The sequence below is a fragment of the Cyprinodon tularosa genome, unplaced genomic scaffold (genome assembly GCF_016077235.1).
Source record: "Cyprinodon tularosa strain WSP-4 unplaced genomic scaffold, ASM1607723v1 ctg896, whole genome shotgun sequence".
NCBI lineage: Eukaryota > Metazoa > Chordata > Actinopteri > Cyprinodontiformes > Cyprinodontidae > Cyprinodon > Cyprinodon tularosa.
The window spans coordinates 87,542-106,614 of record NW_024039669.1 but is presented as its reverse complement, the minus strand read 5'-3'; the positions used below and the strand labels follow the sequence as shown (position 1 = coordinate 106,614).

At 46.9% G+C, this 19,073-nt stretch overlaps 1 protein-coding gene across 3 annotated transcripts; it reads left to right on the top strand.

The window, feature by feature from the left end:
- The first annotated feature begins 733 nt into the window (after nt 1-733).
- On the top strand, nt 734-18,484 carry LOC119775800 (TNF receptor-associated factor 2-like). Of its 3 annotated transcripts, none has more exons than XM_038273884.1 (10): nt 734-1,222; nt 2,954-3,032; nt 4,280-4,378; nt 7,864-7,971; nt 11,864-11,938; nt 12,025-12,099; nt 13,198-13,680; nt 14,608-14,785; nt 14,871-15,019; nt 15,439-18,484. In XM_038273884.1, the coding sequence occupies exons 1-10, from the start codon at nt 1,035-1,037 to the stop codon at nt 15,655-15,657; spliced, it is 1,653 nt and encodes a 550-aa protein (XP_038129812.1). In that variant the 5' UTR covers nt 734-1,034; the 3' UTR covers nt 15,658-18,484. The 3 variants fall into 3 exon arrangements, with proteins under 3 accessions (XP_038129812.1, XP_038129811.1, XP_038129813.1); XM_038273883.1 differs by having other exon boundaries at nt 7,810-7,971; XM_038273885.1 differs by lacking the exons at nt 11,864-11,938; nt 12,025-12,099 and having other exon boundaries at nt 7,810-7,971.
- Nucleotides 18,485-19,073: the final 589 nt, after the last annotated feature.

The window sequence follows — 19,073 nt, the reverse complement described above, 5'->3', positions numbered from 1 at the left end:
TCGGTCCATGAGGTATGGGTGCTAGAAGGTTAGAGTAGAAAGTACGGTGGCCCTGAAGTCCAAACCACATCATTTCTCCTGCTTGGTTAGCTGGTCTTAACCAGTCTGAGGGTTTCAGCAGATCCGCTGCAAATTAATCTAAAGGCAATTTTAATTCTTAGGATAAAAAAATAAAATAAAAACAAAGAAAGAAGAAGAGACATGAGAGCAACAGGAGAATGAAGGAAACTGATAGAGGAGATAAGATAGAGTGGGATAAAGGAGGGAATGTTAGATTTTATTATAGTATCCAAAAAAAGGTTGGAGAATTAAGAAAATGTAATAGAATTAAAAAAGAAGAAGATATTATATCTAGGATAAGATTCGGACTTACAGGATTAAATAGTGCTCTTAAAATAATGAATAAGCATAATACAGGGTGTATTTATGGGAAATTAGAAACTGTCCAACATATTTTTTTAGAATGTAATAAATATACTCAGGAGAGAGAGATGTTGCGTAGAGAGTTAGACAGGAATAAAAATAAACTAGATATAAGGAATGCTTCAAAGGTCATCTGAGGATGTAGTTTTTGGGAATATTTTTAGTTTTCTAAGAAGAACAGGTATTTTAGGGAGAATATAATAGATGGTCTGATCCATCCTCCAATCTGGAAGGTGGCGGTAATGCGCCTAGAAGTTAAACCTGTATCAGTTATTAAAAAATAGAAGGAGGAGGAGAAGGGGCCAGTGACGTCATGCTACCTTCAGGTGTGCTGTGATTGAACCAGGGCTGCAGCTCCTTCCATTGGTTCATTAACCAAACCACAAACCAGCTGGAACATAAACTCTTACTTTGAAGAGTCAGCAGTGACGTAGCTTCCGGGAGGATCACCTGTCTGCAGGTCCAATGCATGCAGCGATGCTGCTGCATCCTCGGCTCCGCTCCGCAGGTAAACAGAAGCAGCTTCCTTCATTTTGCATCAAGCAGCGCTGAACAGTGATTGCGCTCTTGAACACACCCCGCTCAGCCCCTGATGTTGCTGAGGGGGAGTCATGGCTGCTCCACAGCCTTCTCCTCCATCTTCCCTGGAAAGCAACAAGCCGGGCTTCCCGAAGCAGATCCTGGCCAACATCCTGGAGGACAAACATCTGTGCAACTCCTGCGAGAAGGTCCTGCGGAGGCCCCTGCAGGCCCGCTGCGGCCACCGCTTCTGCTGCTTCTGCTTCAACAAGCTGCTCAGGTGAGGAGGGGGGCGCGTGGGGCTGCTGGGGGGGTTACTGGTTCCAGCAGAACCAGGATCAGTGTGAGCGGCCATCTGCTGAGGATGACTGGGGTTCAAGGAGACAGAAGCAGACATAGAAAAAGAAGCATAGATACAAAAGGCAACCAGCTCCACAGGAACAATCAGATCTCTGATATCAGATGGAGCTTGGCCATTTAAGGCTTTATATGTGAGAAGGAGGATTTTAAATTCTATTCTAGATTTAACAGGAAGCCAATGAAGAGAAGCCAGGATAGGAGAGATATGATCTCTCTTTTTCATTTTCATCAGAACTCTGGCTGCAGCATTTTGGATCAGCTGAAGGCTTTTAACTACAGTTTGTGGACTTCCTGATAGTAGAGAATTACAATAGTCCAGCCTTGAAGTAACAAATGCATGGACTAGTTTCTCAGCATCACCCCTGGACAGGAGATTGCTCATTTTGCAATATTCTTCAGATGAAAGAAGGAAATTCTAGAAACCTCTTTGATCTGGGATTTAAATGACAGGTCCTGATCAAAAACAACACCAAGATTTTTTACTTTATTATCTGAAATCAGTTTAATCCCATCCAAATGAAGTGACTGGCTAATCAGCTTCTTTTTCAGAGACTCTGGTCCAAAGACTATAACTTCTGTTTTGTTTGCATTCAGAAGCAGAAAGTTAAGAGTTGTTCCTGTAATCTATGTAATGGATTAGCTTCATCTGGATCCTCATAAAGTTTAACTAAGCCTGTTAGAGGAACTGTTGCAGTTTAAATACCAGCAGCATCGTCTCAGATATCAGGTTTATAGTCCCCACCCTGCAGAGAAATTAGAATCTGAGCTTGAATTCCGGCCAAACCCACGTCCTCCATTTCCAGGTGCCCAGCAGGTGTTTGGCAGTAGAGACGGACAGGGGAGTGGATCTTCACTCCTGTCCTGTCCCACTCCTGGTGAAATTGCTCCCTCCCATCCCGCTCCCACTCAGAATGACTCCCCCTCCCATTCTGGTTGTTTTTGAGCGCGGGTGAAAAACTCAGAGCGGAAGCACTGTTGGTTTTTGGGTCGTGCAGTTTTTTTTGACTCGCATTATAGTGTAGGCTTCAAGGAAAAAAACTACAAAATGGCGGCGCCAGTACTGGATTTTTTTCTTTCTATTTTATTTTATTATTTGGCATCGATCCTAGTTTTTTTTAGTTGCTATTGGTTTGCTCCCGTTAATGTTTAATCCTGTACCGTCCCGATCACGTGATCTTTACTGACTCCCATCCCATGGGAATCCTGAAAAAATGTCACTCTCTATTTGGCAGTAGATCCATCTGTGTGAGACGTCTCTACGGATCTATGCTCCATATTTCTGTCAGTCAGACCAGGTGTGGTAGAGTGGGGGGCTGCAGTATCCATGGTGGGGAGGTTGCTGGGGTTTCTGGTGCCTCTGCAGAGAGATGATCTCCTCCTTAGCTGCCTGCTGTGCTGGACCTCCTTCGTTAAACCTTCCTTCCTCTCAGTTCGCTCCTCTTCTAAAGTCCATCCATCCCATCCAGTCCCATCAAACACACGGAGCTCATTTGTAGCAGTAAAATGACCAGTGGTATGAATGCAGAGAACTGAGCCTTTAAAGGTTGTTTATTCCTGAGCTTTTTCAACAATCCTGCTGTGAAACCGTTTAACATACAAACTGTAAATGATGAAAATGATCAAAACATCCTTTCTTCTGATCCTCTCACAGCTCCGGACCACAGAAATGCACTTCATGCATCAAAGAAGACTTGTTTGAGGAGCCGACCTCCATCCTGCAGCAAGGAGGCGTAAGTAGATCAGAACCTTCCTTTAGTCCAGTCTGATGTTTTTTCTGTTTAAACTATGACCTTCTGGGGCCCCCCCTCCGTCCCACTAGGGGCCCACAGTAGGGATCAGAGCTACCTTGGTATGCTTTAGTGAACTGTGGGTTGATGGGAGAGATGTTGCCCTGAGGACAGGAACATGCTGAACAGAAATGGGCAACATTCAGGCCCCGAAACCAGAACAACGGCTCTGGGACCCACTGGGGGCCCAGGATGGATGCTGAAAACCAGCTGATTGCATCGACTCATTGACTCTTCAGCAATCCCTCACACTAAGCATGCTTGTAGCGACAGTGGAGAGGAAAAACTCCCTTTGAACAGGAAGAAACCTCCAGCAGAACCAGGCTCAGTGTGAGCGGCCATCTGCTGAGGCCCACTGGGGTTCAAGGAGACAGAAGCAGACATAGAAAAAGAAGCATAGATACAAAAGGCAACCAGCTCCACAGGCGGCCCCGTCCAGGAAACACACAGCCAGGCAGACGAGCTCCGAGCCAGCTCCCATGTCAGAGGATGAAGAGAGCACATCCAGTTAGTCACAGTCAGAGAAACAGGACTACACTGGAAAACAGGCCAAGCTCCAACATCTAGAAACAAAGGTGTTGATGGCAGCAGCACAGCTGATATTTCTCTCAAACAGGAACAGACCAGATGAAGCTACTATGAGAAAAAGCAGAGAGAGCAGAACGTTAGAGATTGAACTAACAGATTCTGCAGAGTGGGAGAATAGAGATAGAATGAAGCAGAATGATGAAAAAGGGGTCCCTATGTCCTCCAGCAGTCTAAGCCTATAGCAGCAGATCTATAGAGATAGCTGAGGATAATCTATGCTGGATGGATGGACTGATGAGCTTCTGGTTGCAGATAGAACCTTGACCACTGGGAGCAGTCGTGAGCTAATGGTAGAAGGTGATCTGATTGGTGCGGAGCAGGAAGTTTGTAATGTAAATTCCAGTCAAAAAAACTTCCAGGATCCTTCCAGTGTTTCCAGGTTTGGGATCCAGTCCTTCCCAACCTTTGGAGTAACTGTTGGCTAGTCCTGTTTATCTATCTGCATATCTAGGATAGAAATTAGAGCCAGGGGAGAAAGTGAGCTGTTGTTGTGTCCCTCAGTAAACCCATGGAAGCAGGTGTAATTCTACACCTAAAGGTCACCGACAGCAGAGACGCATAAAGGTCACTGTCGTCGGTGACAGAACTGTTCTCCTATCCAGGCGTTCCCAGACAACGCCGCTCGCAGAGAGGTGGAGGCTCTGGCTGCAGTTTGTCCAAACGAAGGATGCTCCTGGACCGGGACTGTCAAAGACTTTGAGGTAGTATAACCCCGCCCCCACACACAAGTTTGGCCAATCTCACCACTGAGAGCTCTGACACACCAATCAGTAGAACCAACGATAGCCACTAATGATCCAGACGAATGGCGTGCAGCCTGCAGTCTGACTACAAACCAGTACTGCTAACCAGTACTACCAGCCTGTACTGTTAACCAGTACTACCAACATGTACTACTAACCTGTACTGTTAACCAGTACTACTAACCAGTACTACCAGCCTGTACTGTTAACCAGTACTACCAGCCTGTACTGTTAACCAGTACTACCAGCCTGTACTGTTAACCAGTACTATCAACCAGTACTGTTAACCAGTACTATCAACCAGTACTGCTAACCAGTACTACCAGCCTGTACTGTTAACCAGTACTGCCAACCAGTACTGCCAACCTGTACTGTTAACCAGTACTGCTAACCAGTACTACCAACCAGTACTACCAACCTGTAGTGCTAACCAGTACTACCAACCAGTACTGCTAACCAGTACTACCAACCTGTACTGCTAACCAGTACTGCTAACCAGTACTACTAAACAGTACTACCAAGCAGTACTGTTAAACAGTACCACCAGCCTGTACTGCTAACAGTACTACCAGCCTGTACTGCTAACAGTACTACCAGCCTGTACTGTTAACCAGTACTACCAGCCTGTACTGTTAACCAGTACTACCAGCCTGTACTGTTAACCAGTACTACCAACCAGTACTACCAACCAGTACTGCTATTCAGTACTACCAACCTGTACTGCTAACCAGTACTGTTAACCAGTTCTACCAAGCAGTACTGTTAACCAGTACTACCAGCCTGTACTGTTAACCAGTACTACTAACCAGTACTACCAGCCTGTACTGTTAACCAGTACTACCAGCCTGTACTGCTAACAGTAGTACCAACCTGTACTGTTAACCAGTACTACCAGCCTGTACTGCTAACAGTAGTACCAACCTGTACTGTTAACCAGTACTACTAACCAGTACTACCAGCCTGTACTGTTAACCAGTACTACCAGCCTGTACTGTTAACCAGTACTACCAGCCTGTACTGTTAACCAGTACTACTAACCAGTACTACCAGCCTGTACTGTTAACCAGTACTACCAGCCTGTACTGCTAACAGTAGTACCAACCTGTACTGTTAACCAGTACTACTAACCAGTACTACCAGCCTGTACTGTTAACCAGTACTACCAGCCTGTACTGTTAACCAGTACTACCAGCCTGTACTGTTAACCAGTACTACCAACCAGTACTGCTAACCAGTACTACCAACCTGTACTGCTAACCAGTACTACCAACCAGTACTACCAGCCTGTACTGCTAACCAGTACTACCAACCTGTACTGCTAACCAGTACTACCAACCTGTACTGCTAACCAGTACTACCAACCAGTACTACCAGCCTGTACTGCTAACCAGTACTACCAACCAGTACTGCTAACCTGTACTCCTAACCAGTACTGCCAACCAGTACTGCCAACCTGTACTGCTAACAAGTACTACCAACCTGTACTGCTAACCAGTACTACCAGCCTGTACTGCTAACCAGTACTACCAACCAGTACTGCTAACCAGTACTGCTAACCAGTACTGCCAACCAGTACTGCCAACCAGTACTACCAACCAGTACTGCCAACCAGTACTGCCAACCAGTACTGCTAACCAGTACTACAACCTGTACTGCTAACCAGTACTACCAACCTGTACTGCTAACCAGTACTGTTAACCAGTACTACTAACCAGTACTACCAAGCAGTACTGTTAACCAGTACTACCAGCCTGTACTGTTAACCAGTACTACCAACCTGTACTACCAGCCTGTACTGTTAACCAGTACTACCAACCAGTACTGCTAACCAGTACTACCAACCTGTACTGCTAACCAGTACTACCAACCAGTACTGCTAACCACTACTACCAACATGTACTAGTAACCTGTACTGTTAACCAGTACTACTAACCAGTACTACCAGCCTGTACTGTTAACCAGTACTACCAACCAGTACTGCTAACAAGTACTACCAACCAGTACTACCAACCAGTAGTGCTAACCAGTACTGCCAACCTGTACTGCTAACCAGTACTACCAACCAGTACTACCAACCAGTACTGCTAACAAGTACTACCAACCAGTAGTGCTAACCAGTACTGCCAACCTGTACTGCTAACCAGTACTACCAACCAGTACTACCAACCTGTACTGCTAACCAGTACTACCAACCAGTACTGCTAACCAGTACTACCAACCAGTACTACCAACCTGTACTGCTAACCAGTACTACCAACCTGTACTGCTAACCAGTACTACCAGCCTGTACTGCTAACCTGTACTCCTAACCAGTACTACCAACCTGTACTGCTAACCAGTACTGCTAACCACTACTACCAACATGTACTATTAACCTGTACTGTTAACCAGTACTACCAAACAGTACTGCCAACCAGTATTGCCAACCAGTACTGCTAACCAGTACTGCCAACCTGTACTGCTAACCAGTACTACCAACCAGTACTGCTAACAAGTACTACCAACCAGTACTGCCAACCTGTACTGCTAACAAGTACTGCCAACCTGTACTGCTAACAAGTACTACCAACCAGTACTGCTAACAAGTACTACCAACCAGTATTGCCAACCAGTATTGCCAACCAGTACTGCTAACCAGTACTGCCAACCTGTACTGCTAACCAGTACTACCAACCAGTACTACCAACCAGTACTGCCAACCAGTATTGCCAACCAGTACTGCTAACCAGTACTGCCAACCAGTACTGCTAACCAGTACTACCAACCAGTACTGCTAACCAGTACTACCAACCTGTACTGCTAACAAATACTACCAACCTGTACTGCTAACCAGTACTACCAACCAGTACTGCTAACCAGTACGGCTAACCAGTACTACCAACCAGTACTGTTAACCAGTACTACCAACCAGTACTACAAACCAGTACTGCTAACAAGTACTACCAACCAGTACTACCAACCAGTACTACAAACCAGTACTGCTAACAAGTACTACCAACCAGTACTACCAACCAGTACTGCTAACCAGTACTGCTAACCAGTACTACCAACCCAGCCTCCTAGCAGCTGGAAGACTCTAGAACCTCCCCATCTGGAATCGAACCCAGAACCTTCCTGTTGCTAGGCAGCAGTGCTCCCCACTGAGCAGCCTGTATTATTGATGATAATGAGACAGAATCTGATTAATTATGTTGGTTTGGTGGAACGTTTCCCTTCTTCTCTGAAAGCTGCTTCCTCTATGAAGGAAACGGCTTCAGATCATTTCTCTGCTCTAAGTTCCAGGGCTGCTAGTGAAGCCTGATGATCTCTGCTTTAACGAACCAAAGACTAGCAGTAAATCCAGGGAGTTTGTGAAGTTGTAAGAACCTTCTGATGATGTTGACCTGCAGGCCAACCATGAGGGCAGCTGTGACTTCATCATCATCATGTGTCCGTCATGTAAGGAGCTGATGAGGGCCAATGAACAGGAGCGCCACAATGAGAGGGAGTGTCCAGAGAGGACGCTGAACTGCAAATACTGCAAAGAACCGTTCCTGCTCAAGAACATCAAGGTGAGTTTTTCCTCTGGTGTAGGAACAGGTGAACACACCTGAATGATGGCTTCAGGTGTCTGTGCTGTTTCCAGAAGGTTCATGGTTGGTTTGATGCTTCAGTCAGCAAAGGTTGGTCACTGATGGAACAGGTTCGCTCTCACCTGTTATTCATCATCATTAAAACAACTGAAAAGGTTAAAGAACGATAAAGGAACAAAGATCAGTGGGTGATCTCAGGTCGTCTCAGGAGGGGAAGCTGATCTCTGACACAGTGATCATTATTAATTAGTTGATTCCATAAAATGATCACGACTCTCAGAAAACTTTGTTCATGTTCTGAGTCTTTCAACAATCTGTCCCTCTGGGTCCATTTAATTCTAATCAGTGTATTTCTATAGCACTGCCTTTGGAGTAATCAGTGATTCAGACTGGAAGATGGCCGCCACTCCTCCTCCTCGCCCAGAACTTCTGGGGATGTGAAAATTAAAATAACTAGAAGGAGTTGCCTCATTTATGCTCACATAATCCTCTTGCTGCAACCAGGTTTCTGTAAGGCAACATAAATCAATGTGATTATCAGAAATTCTATTCAGTGTATTTCTATAGCTCACATCATGTCATCTCAGGTCACTTTCCAGTTCACCAGATCATCCAGTCAGATTGATTCAAAGTTTCTATCTAAGGAAAAATCAAGTCATTAACCAGCAGACTTTAGAGGACAGAGATCTGCTGCTAAATAAATCATTTAATGGTTTTTACGAGTTATTATTATTTTCAATAGATTGTTCTGATTAGGAGACGAGAGTTCAGGCTCCTGCTAACACCTGATGCTCCGTGTTTCTGCAGCGTTATCAAGGACGGCTTTCATTTCTGGTAAAAACCAGAAACTAATGTTTCACATGAACACCCACTCATGATGGCATCTCCACTAGAAAGCTGGAAAGAATGTTATGATGCTGGAGTTGCTGAGATGTGGTGAACTTTGACCTTTCAACATGGTGGAGAGCAGAATAAGGATTCTGTGTGGCGAATGCAGCTTCGTTAAACGCTCTCTGCTGGGTTTGCAGCCTCCACAGAGCTGGAAACAAATATCCACTAAACAAAAGACAGACTGCCATCTCAGAGCTGATCCCGTTTTCTGTGTTGCTCCTTTTTCACAAAGCCAAAAACCACCTAAAGCGTAAAACTTTTTAGCGGATTGTTCCCTTTCCATCAAGCTTTCCTGATTCCGTACTTTAGAATCAGCTGATGATGAAGCAGCAGGTCAGGAGAATCCCTGGAGGGTTAGGGATGGGGGCTAACCCACATTTCTCTGCTCTACCACCACGAAAGCACTGGAACGCAATGCGCTGTTCCAGTAATCCTGGGAAATCATGGGGACCTCATGGCGTCAGCATTAGTGATGTTCCTGTGAAGAGGAGGAGCCGAGGATCCAGGAAGTCTTTGCAGCTGCTCTTCTTCAACATTTAGCTCTGCTTCAGCCTTCTTCCAAATGTCTCCTTTAGATCTTCTACACAATCCACCAAAAAATCTATTGTTGTGAATGTTTAAAAAAAAACAAAAAAATATCCAACCTCAAACAAATTTGCATTAATATTCACAGCCTTAAAAGACTCCTTTAGATCTTCTACACAATCCACCAAAAAATCTATTGTTGTGAATGTTTAAAAAAAAACAAAAAAATATCCAACCTAAAACAAATTTGCATTAATATTCACAGCCTTAAAAGAGGAAGATTGTGCTGATTGATTATCAGTTTGGTTTTTCCTTCGTCTGATTGGACAAACGAGCATCAGGTCAGAGGAACCGTCTGTAGACCTTTGAAGAGAAGGATGGGAGCCGTCCAACCAGAGCATGCCTTAGGCTACGTTCCCACCGCTGGCCTTAATGCTACGTTCCTACCACGGGCCTCAATGCTACGCTCCCACCGCGGGCCTTAATGCTACGTTCCTACCACGGGCCTCAATGCTACGCTCCCACCGCGGGCCTTAATGCTACGCTCCCACCGCGGGCCTCAATGCTACGTTCCCACCGCGGGCCTTAATGCTACGCTCCCACCGCGGGCCTCAATGCTACGTTCCCACCGCGGGCCTCAATGCTACGCTCCCACCGCGGGCCTCAATGCTACGCTCCCACCGCGGGCCTCAATGCTACGCTCCCACCGCGGGCCTTAATGCTACGCTCCCACCGCGGGCCTCAATGCCGCGTTCCCACCGCGGGCCTCAATGCCGCGTTCCCACCGCGGGCCTCAATGCCGCATTCCCACCGCGGGCCTCAATGCCGCGTTCCCACCGCAGGCCTCAATGCTACGTTCCCACCGCGGGCCTTAATGCTACGCTCCCACCGCGGGCCTCAATGCTACGTTCCCACCGCGGGCCTCAATGCTACGCTCCCACCGCGGGCCTCAATGCTACGCTCCCACCGCGGGCCTCAATGCTACGCTCCCACCGCGGGCCTCAATGCCGCGTTCCCACCGCGGGCCTCAATGCCGCGTTCCCACCGCGGGCCTCAATGCCGCGTTCCCACCGCGGGCCTCAATGCCGCGTTCCCACCGCGGGCCTCAATGCCGCGTTCCCACCGCGGGCCTCAATGCCGCGTTCCCACCGCGTGCCTCAATGCCGCGTTCCCACCGCGTGCCTCAATGCCGCGTTCCCACCGCAGGCCTTAATGCTACGTTCCCACCGCGGGCCTCAATGCCGCGTTCCCACCGCAGGCCTTAATGCTACGTTCCCACCGCGGGCCTCAATGCCGCGTTCCCACCGCAGGCCTTAATGCTACGTTCCCATTTATCTGTGAAATCCGATATTTTTTGCGTTGCTGTTTACATTTCCAAATGCGACTTGTATGTGGTCTCCTGTGTGAACTGCATTTATACAACGCTAGTGTCCCTCATGCGCAGTAGAGGGCGCCATGATGTCACAGGTAGCCAGCATGCTCTGTGTTTACAGAAGTAAACATGGATGGTAGCGCTGGAGCGCATCTAGAGATCTTTCCCAACCTTTAAAACTCAATCTTCAATATAAATAATGCTCTCCGCATCATCGTCCGCCATGTTGTTTTTCTTCCTGCTTCTGCGTAGCCAGATGCAGAACAGTGACCCGTGTTTAGTATTAATGCCGTTCAGGTCGGATGAATGCGACCTGGCCGTTCAGACACAGATCGCATTAGAAAAGATCCGATAATTATCAAATTCAGGAGCACTGAGCCAAGTGTCCTGGATGGCATTGAAACAAATCAGATCTATGTGGTTCAGACTGTCATGAAAAGATCGGATCCAGGTCGCAGATGGACATAAAACATCGTATTTGGGTACCTGGCTGGTACCATCCCTACAGGGAGGTATGGTGGAGGCAGCATCATGCTGTAGGATGTTATTTAGCAGCAGGAAGTAGCAGATGGGTTAGGCAAGAGGAAAGCCTTATAGCAGTGGATCAGAACCCCTGGATGTGCTGGACTGGCCCAGACAGAATCCAGACCTAAATCTGATAGAACATATCTGCTCAGACATCTCCACATCACCATGGAGACGTTCCGGTTAGAAGAACGAGCCAAATGGACCGAATGACTCCGATTCAACGAGACCTGAGGCTGGAGAAGTTGCCAACTTCATATTGAACTAAGGCTGACGTAGCTTAGATTAGTAAAATAAATCCAGTAAAAATAAATAAAAGCTTTCTGTCGATGGCGAGATGGGATTAGATACCAGCTGAAGGCAAGCTGGACCTAAACGAGGAACAAGTTCACAGCTGGGAATTCTTTCTGGATTCATTGAAACCTCCAATATTTAGCTTTTCCTTCTCTCCTCCCATTAAAAGCATGGATTTGAATTTGAACTTAATGACCTTTAATCTGTGAATATTAAAGATTTTCCTGAGTTAAAGTTTCTGACTGATGTGTGGTCTCCTCATAGGCTCACGATGAAATCTGTCCCAAGTACCCGATGATCTGCGAGGGCTGTGCCAAGAAAAAGATTCCTCGTGAAAAGGTACGGCGCCGCTCCATCAGGCTCCGCCTCTGCATTCACGTCCAACTCTGACGTTTTTTACTCCGTTTGCTTCTTTTGTTTTGCAGTATGTGGACCATATTAAGTTCTGCAGTAAATTTAAAACGCCGTGCAGATTTCATGTTGTTGGCTGCGATACGTCTGTAAGTAGAGACTTTTCTCCCTGTTATCTGTGCATGAGCGGCTAACGTTATAACCGCTCCATCATCATGGCAGAATAAAGCAGATCCATTAAAACTAGAAGAGAAACGAAGGGAGCTCTCCTGCATGAAGCTAAAGTAGAAGCCATTTCTGGAAATAAACCAGGTTCCTTCCTCTCTTTGGGGTTATTAAACACGCTACAAGTTGCTTCGCGGTTCAGGGAGCGAGACAAAGGTGACGCTCGTTTATTTAAATCAGGGGGAGATGAGTTTATTTCTAGAGATAATGTTTTTTCCATTAAACGGAAGCCTTCTCCATTAGATTTAGATGACTGTGAGGAGACGGGTAGCCTGGCTGGATCAGAGGCTGCCGCTCCCGTTCACTGCCTTCTGTTTCCACCGAGGCAGGCAGAGATAGAACGTCCCAGGGTTAGGGTTAGACGAACGTCACAGAGCGCTTACCAAGTTCATCGTATCACAGAATCAGTAAGAGAATCGATAAGAAATCGAACCGTTTCACAGAATCAATAAAGGAATCGGAATCGTGAAAATCTTATCAATTCCCAACCGTTCCGACCTGAATCTCTGAGTAACGTCACCCTTTAAGTCATTTGCAAATGTCTCACCAAACATTTAGAAACAGTAAAAGTCAGAATTATCCAATTTGTCTGTTAGGTTTTATGTTGTAGCTATCTGCTAACCTCAGATTAAGTAAAACATGGCGAATGCTGCGTTGAATTACACATTTTTAAAGGTTTACTCAGTCGTCTCTCTGCACTTAATAATATTTAGCAGATTATAAATCCCAACGTGAACTTTGTCAGAAGGTACAAATAAAACATGCATTAAAAACATCCACAGCATTGATGCATTAAAGTAAATATAGATATAATACATTCACTTAATAATCAATCACTTAATAATGAATTCATAATTAAATTATTCACTATCTGAGTCATCAAACATGGAAAAAATATGAGATGTTTCTATCATAGTTTTACCAAATAAGCATCCTGGTAGAATTTTTATACGTTTGGATGATAAATGAAACGCAGCTTTTTGTTCTTCTAATGTGTGAAAGCTTCTATCGTTGTTCCTAAGGTGGAAAAGGAGAAGATCCATGACCATGAGCAGCAGTGTTCCTATGAACACCTCAACCTGTTACTGCATTTCATCATGGGGATCAAAGTGAGTCTGGAAAGCCTACAACCTCAGATCCTGGAGCTGGCAAGCCAGAAGTTGCAGGTGCTCCACCAGTCCCTCAGAGAGCTGGAGATGAAGATGAGCCAACTCAGCGGTGGCGGCCCCGCCCCCATGCAGGGTGCATGCGCTCTCACCCTGGCCACATCCTTTACCCCACTTCCCAGCGCCATGGGGGCCGCCCTGGAGCTACAGTTGCAGAGCGAAAAGACCAAAGTGGCGGAGCTGAGCCGACGTTGCCAAGAGCTGGAGCTGAAGGTAAACACATTTGAGAACATCGTCTGCGTCCTGAACCGAGAGATCGAGCGCTCCTGTGCCACCATGGAGGCCTACAACCGCCAGCACAGACTGGACCAGGACAAGATAGAGATTTTAAACAACAAGGTAACAATCTACCGAACCAGAGCCATAGCTCTGTTGAACCGTCCATTCCACCTGCTCTTAGCAGGAAGCATTTTATGGGATTCTTTATAAATAAGATTGATCTTATTAGAAATAAGATCATTAGCACTCCTCTATCTATGATTGTTTTTTCTGTCGGGGGGGCAGCATCTGAGGTAGTCATGGAATCTGAACCGGGTTTAGACTGCTTTGATCCAGTTGAACTTTCAGTCGGCAAAACCTTAAAAGCCTTCAACTTGGATGTTAGATCCAGTTCCAACCAGGTTATTTAAGGAGGTATTCCCTTTGATCTCCTCTGAGTTTCAATCTGTTTTAAGGCTGGTTTAAATCTGATCTATCTAATCGAATTCAGTTTGTTCATGTTAATGATAGATCTTCCTCCTGCTCAAAGGTTACCTGTGGAGTACCACAGGGATCAGTGCTAGGACCAATTCTCTTTACTTTATACATGCTCCCAATCGGTAGAGTTATTAGACAGCATGGGATTAATTTCCACTGTTATGCTGATGATACCCAGCTATATCTGTCTATAATCCAGATGAAGCTAACCCATTACATAGATTACAGGCATGTCTGAAGACAGAAAAACCTGGATGACTCTTAACTTTCTGCTTCTGAATGCAGACAAAACAGAAGTTATAGTCTTTGACTAATCAGCTTCTTTTTCAGAGACTCTGGGCCAGTCACTTCCCCTGTCTGCTGTGGGAGTGTCTCTCACATTTGGATGAGAAAACAGATTGAAATATGAACGAAAAGGGAACTTTTAAAAATATTCGTTTGTAGATCAGGCCTGTTCCAATGCAGACCAAAGATCCGTCCTTGGTGTCCTCTGAGCAGAGCTCCTCCCCCAGGTTTGCTGCGTCTCCTGGAGAAAACTGAAACAGTTTTTCCTTTACTGCTGTGCTGCAGGTCCGTCAGCTGGAGAGGACAGTAAGCCTGAGGGACCTGTCCATCGTGGAGATGGAGGGGAAGATGAGGGAGATGTCTGCAGCTACCTACGATGGCATCTTTATCTGGAAGATCTCTGATTCCACCAAGAAGAGGCAGGACGCCGTGGCGGGCCGTGCTCCTGCCATGTTCTCTCCTGGTACGCATGGAGAAGCTGTCGTCGTATGTTTCTAGCTGGCAAAAACTAAACTCTAGATGCTTGTTGGATCATTGTTGTTTTCCAGCGTTTTATACGAGTAAATACGGCTATAAGATGTGTTTACGGATCTACCTGAACGGCGACGGAACAGGCCGGGGGACGCACCTGTCTCTGTTCTTTGTGGTGATGAGAGGACACAGCGACGCTCTCCTTAAGTGGCCTTTCAACCAAAAGGTAACGTCAGTACATCAGTCTGATCTGACCTAATCTCCGCCGCCTCCTCGGCTCCGTCTCCTTTATGTCGGTGTGCCGCCTCTAGTTTTTGTTTTGTTTTAGAAGTTCATTCAACTCCTTAGGTTATAAAATGGGTGTAAATGAAGGAACTGCTGCTGAATCTGCTGGTTCAGCTGTAAGATGGCAGCAATATGGCCTGATGAAGGTTGATGACAGCCATTCCTCTGCCTCACAGAACTAACAGAAACTTTCAGCCTCTCTCCAGCTGCACTGGGACCTGATGTAGATACTGTTTGACCTGCAGAGTGTCACTGCTGCTGGAGCTCTGAGGTGGTTTGATGGTCATAGTCTCTGCTGTGGTCACACCATCCGTCACACAGGAAGTGGCTCCTGCTGACGCTGCTACCTTCTGTTTGCAGGTGACTCTCATGCTGCTGGACCAGAACAACCGGGAACACATAATCGATGCTTTCCGGCCCGACGTCTCGTCCTCGTCCTTCCAGAGACCCGTCAGTGACATGAACATCGCCAGCGGCTGTCCGCTCTTCTGTCCTCTGTCCAAGCTGGACTCTAAAAACTCCTATATACGTGATGACAACATCTTTATTAAGGCCATCGTAGACCTCACTGGGCTCTAGAGAAAACAACCTGGCAGCAGAAAAATCACTTTTTGTTCAAACTAAACCGGCTGCTGGTGATCAGTAGCTGCTGTTTCTCTGCCGTCTTTGGGATCCATTGTTTACAGTATGCAAGATAGCAGTTTTCTTTCTTTGTTGAAAGTTTGTTCAGTCGTCAGATCAGCTTTTATGCATCAAACTGTGACTATTCACCAAAGTGACTGGAGAGGTGAACAAACCTTAAACAGCGTTTTTACTAACCAATGCATTCCAACAACTTTGTAGCATAATATGTGTGAAACCTCAGAGCTGTGACTGTCTTTGGTCTCTATGCCCAGCATCCCAGCTTCTGGTGCTATAGAAGGGGTTTGAAAGTCTCCCTGTAGCCACTAGATGTTTTTACAAGATAAACCCCAGAAAGGTTTAACCTACTAACCACTGTAGTAACTAACAGACCTGCGAGTCCCTTCAAATAACCAGCTTCTTTACTGACAATTTCTCTGTCGTATGGGATTCTTCCACCATTTAGCTGCAAGCTTTGATATTTTTCATCTTTTTCAACGGTTTCCTTCTATGGTAACCATCTGGTTCTATTTCATCCCTACTGACCACCAGAGGGCAGTGCTGAAAGCACTGAATGTTCCCTTCAGGCATGTGCAGTTCGAGTAATTATCCCAACAGTCACACCTGTGATGCCGGATGACCAATCAGAAGCTATATAACCTGGTGTCATCCATGGCTCTGTTCCCTTTTTCGTCTCGCAAGCGGTACGCTAGCTTCCCCGTTGTTTGATGCCCCATGCTCTTGCTGACTGGAGGTTTTTCTTCTCCCTCCCAGGGCTGCCACAGATCGATTCTACTAGAAGATTACGGAAGGTAAGTTTGTTTGTTTGCTGGCGACGGTAGCGTCCGTGCCCCCTCTCCCAGCTCACGGCTTCTTGTTACCATTTTACCTACAACTTGGTGCTGTTTTGGTTGACAACTGGTGATAACAGCGATTTCACCCCCTCTCCCAATATCAACCCTACTTTTGCAGCTGTAATAATTGGTTAGGGTAGCGGTTTTCTCCCCCTCTCCCAAGTGTGATCAACTTTGCTTGCCGAAGTTTGGATAAGGCTAACGTTGTTAGCTTTTTTGGTTTGTTGGTTTTATACCTGGTGACGGTAGCGTTTTTCGCCCCTACTCCCAACTTACATTACCAAAGTTTGGATACGGCTAATGTTAGCTTTTTTGGTTGGTTGGTTTTATACCTGGTGATGGTAGCGGTTTTTGGCCCCTCCCCCAGTATCAGCTTGCTTGTGCTTTGAGCCTCTTTTATTTCCCTGCTGTAACTGGTGGTGGCTGCGTTTGCGCCCCCTCTCCCGATTTTAGACATTTTGTTTCTTTTTCGGGCCGAGCCCTGTCGACCTTTGACATGGATGGCTCCCACAGCTGCATGGATTGTGGGGCTGCCCTGCAGGCAGAGGTAGGCCACAACTTTTGCCCTACCTGCCTTGGACATGAGCACCTTTTGAAAGAGCTATCTGAGAATTATTTATGCCACATGCAGTGAGGGTGGCTCGGTTGGCCCAGTCGTGCCCCCAGGAGGGCTCAGACCTTCTGCCCTGTGGGCAGGTAGTTCCCCCCAAGCATTCTAAGCGCTGTGGTTGGACTACGGCATCCAAGCCCCTCCTCCGAGGAATGGCCAAACTTGAAATGAAGTCCTTGTTACAGACACATTAATCTGATGGCTCGCTTCTGGTGGCTAGGTTCTCTTCCCCACCCATGCCCAAACTGGTTGTGGAGTATGATGTCATATATCTAGCTGCTTCTGCTTCTCATTTTAGAGATGAGGAGACGGCTAGGTCCTCTCAGGTCTCTGAGACTGGTTCATTTTCATCTCAGATTGTGGTTGGAGGGGCCGGTGACAGTTCTATGTGGGAGGTTATGTTCATGGCCCTAAGCAGCTGCAGCTGGAACTCCCACAGGTAGAGGTATCCAACTCCAGGAGTGCTTTTTTTCAGGTGTGGAAGGGCTCCTACTCCCTTTTCTGTACCTCCATCAGAGGAGTACCTGAAGGAGTTGCACACATGTTGGCGGGAACCGTGAGCATTGTCACGTCTCTCCTCAGATGTCGCATGTTAGTTACCATGCACAACTCGGTGAAGGCAGGCCTGGACTGTTTGCCAGCAACTGATTGTGTTACTGATTGTGTCACCAGATGAAGCCCTGCTTCCTGATATCCTGTGCCCGCGGACTCGATGTCAGGCTACAGATGACCTCTTGTGTAAGGTGTACAATGCACCTGAGCGTGTGCTGGCCAACTTGGCAACTCTCTGGCACACCTCATGTTCGCCCTCTCTGCATCTGTTCCGGATGCTGGTGGTGCAAGTGTGGCATCTGATGCAGTGATGCAGCGCTGCAGGCGTTTGCCCTTATGAGTAGAGAGCTTGGCCGGGTCATGTCTTTCCTTGTCCAAGCTAGTAGACAGGTCTGGCTGGCACAGTCTCCTCTGACCAAAGCATGCCGTAGGACCCTCAGGGATGTCCCGGTCTTACCAGGGGAGCTGTTTTGATCATCTGTCTTGGAGGCGCTGGAGCGGACTGTTCAGGCACATCAGACTAGCCAGCAGCTTTCTGGCATCAGAGACCGAGTAGGGACTTTCGTGAACCAGTCTGCCACTCAGTTAGACAGACCCGGGCCTCAGATCCTGGACGCCCTTCCCCCAGGGTCCGGGGGGATAGAAGATGATGCCACCGGGCCAGCCGTCTGACGTTTTTCCCATCAGCAGCTGATTTCCTGGGCTGTTGTTACTGTAGATCCATGGGTGGTTGCAAACTTAACCAAGGGCTACAGTCTCCAGTTCCGACAGTGGCTCACTCCGGGTCAAAATGACTATCACAGACCCGTTGAAATCTCAGGTAATAGACCTGGAGCTTTCCTCCCCCCTGGGCAAGGGGGGGAATCGAGGCTGTAAATCTCCTGTGGCAACCCAGAGGCTACTACTCTACATACTTCCTTGTGGCAAAAAAGATAGGCGGTTTTTGCCCTGTCTTAGACCTAAGGGGACTCAATTCTTACCTGAAAGTCCTTCTCTTTCACATGCTCACCACAGCAGATGTCCTTCAAACCATTGTGGCGGGGGATTGGTCTACGTCAATAGATCTGACAGACGCCTACTTTCATGTGCCTATTGTGTCAAAACATCGTTTTCTCATGTTTGCCTATCGGGGTCGCCATTGGCAATTCCCAGTGTTCCATTCAGGCTCTCCCTTTCCCCGAGGGTTTTTACTCGATGCCTGAATCGGCCCTCTTTAATCTGGGCTTCATTTTGGCAAAGAGTTGTCCGGTTTCATCGGAGACAACCACCTTTCTTGGGATGCATCTGGACTCCACGACCACGAGGGCCCGTCCATCTGTTCACAGGGTGGATGACATACCCCAGCTTGTCGGTCAATT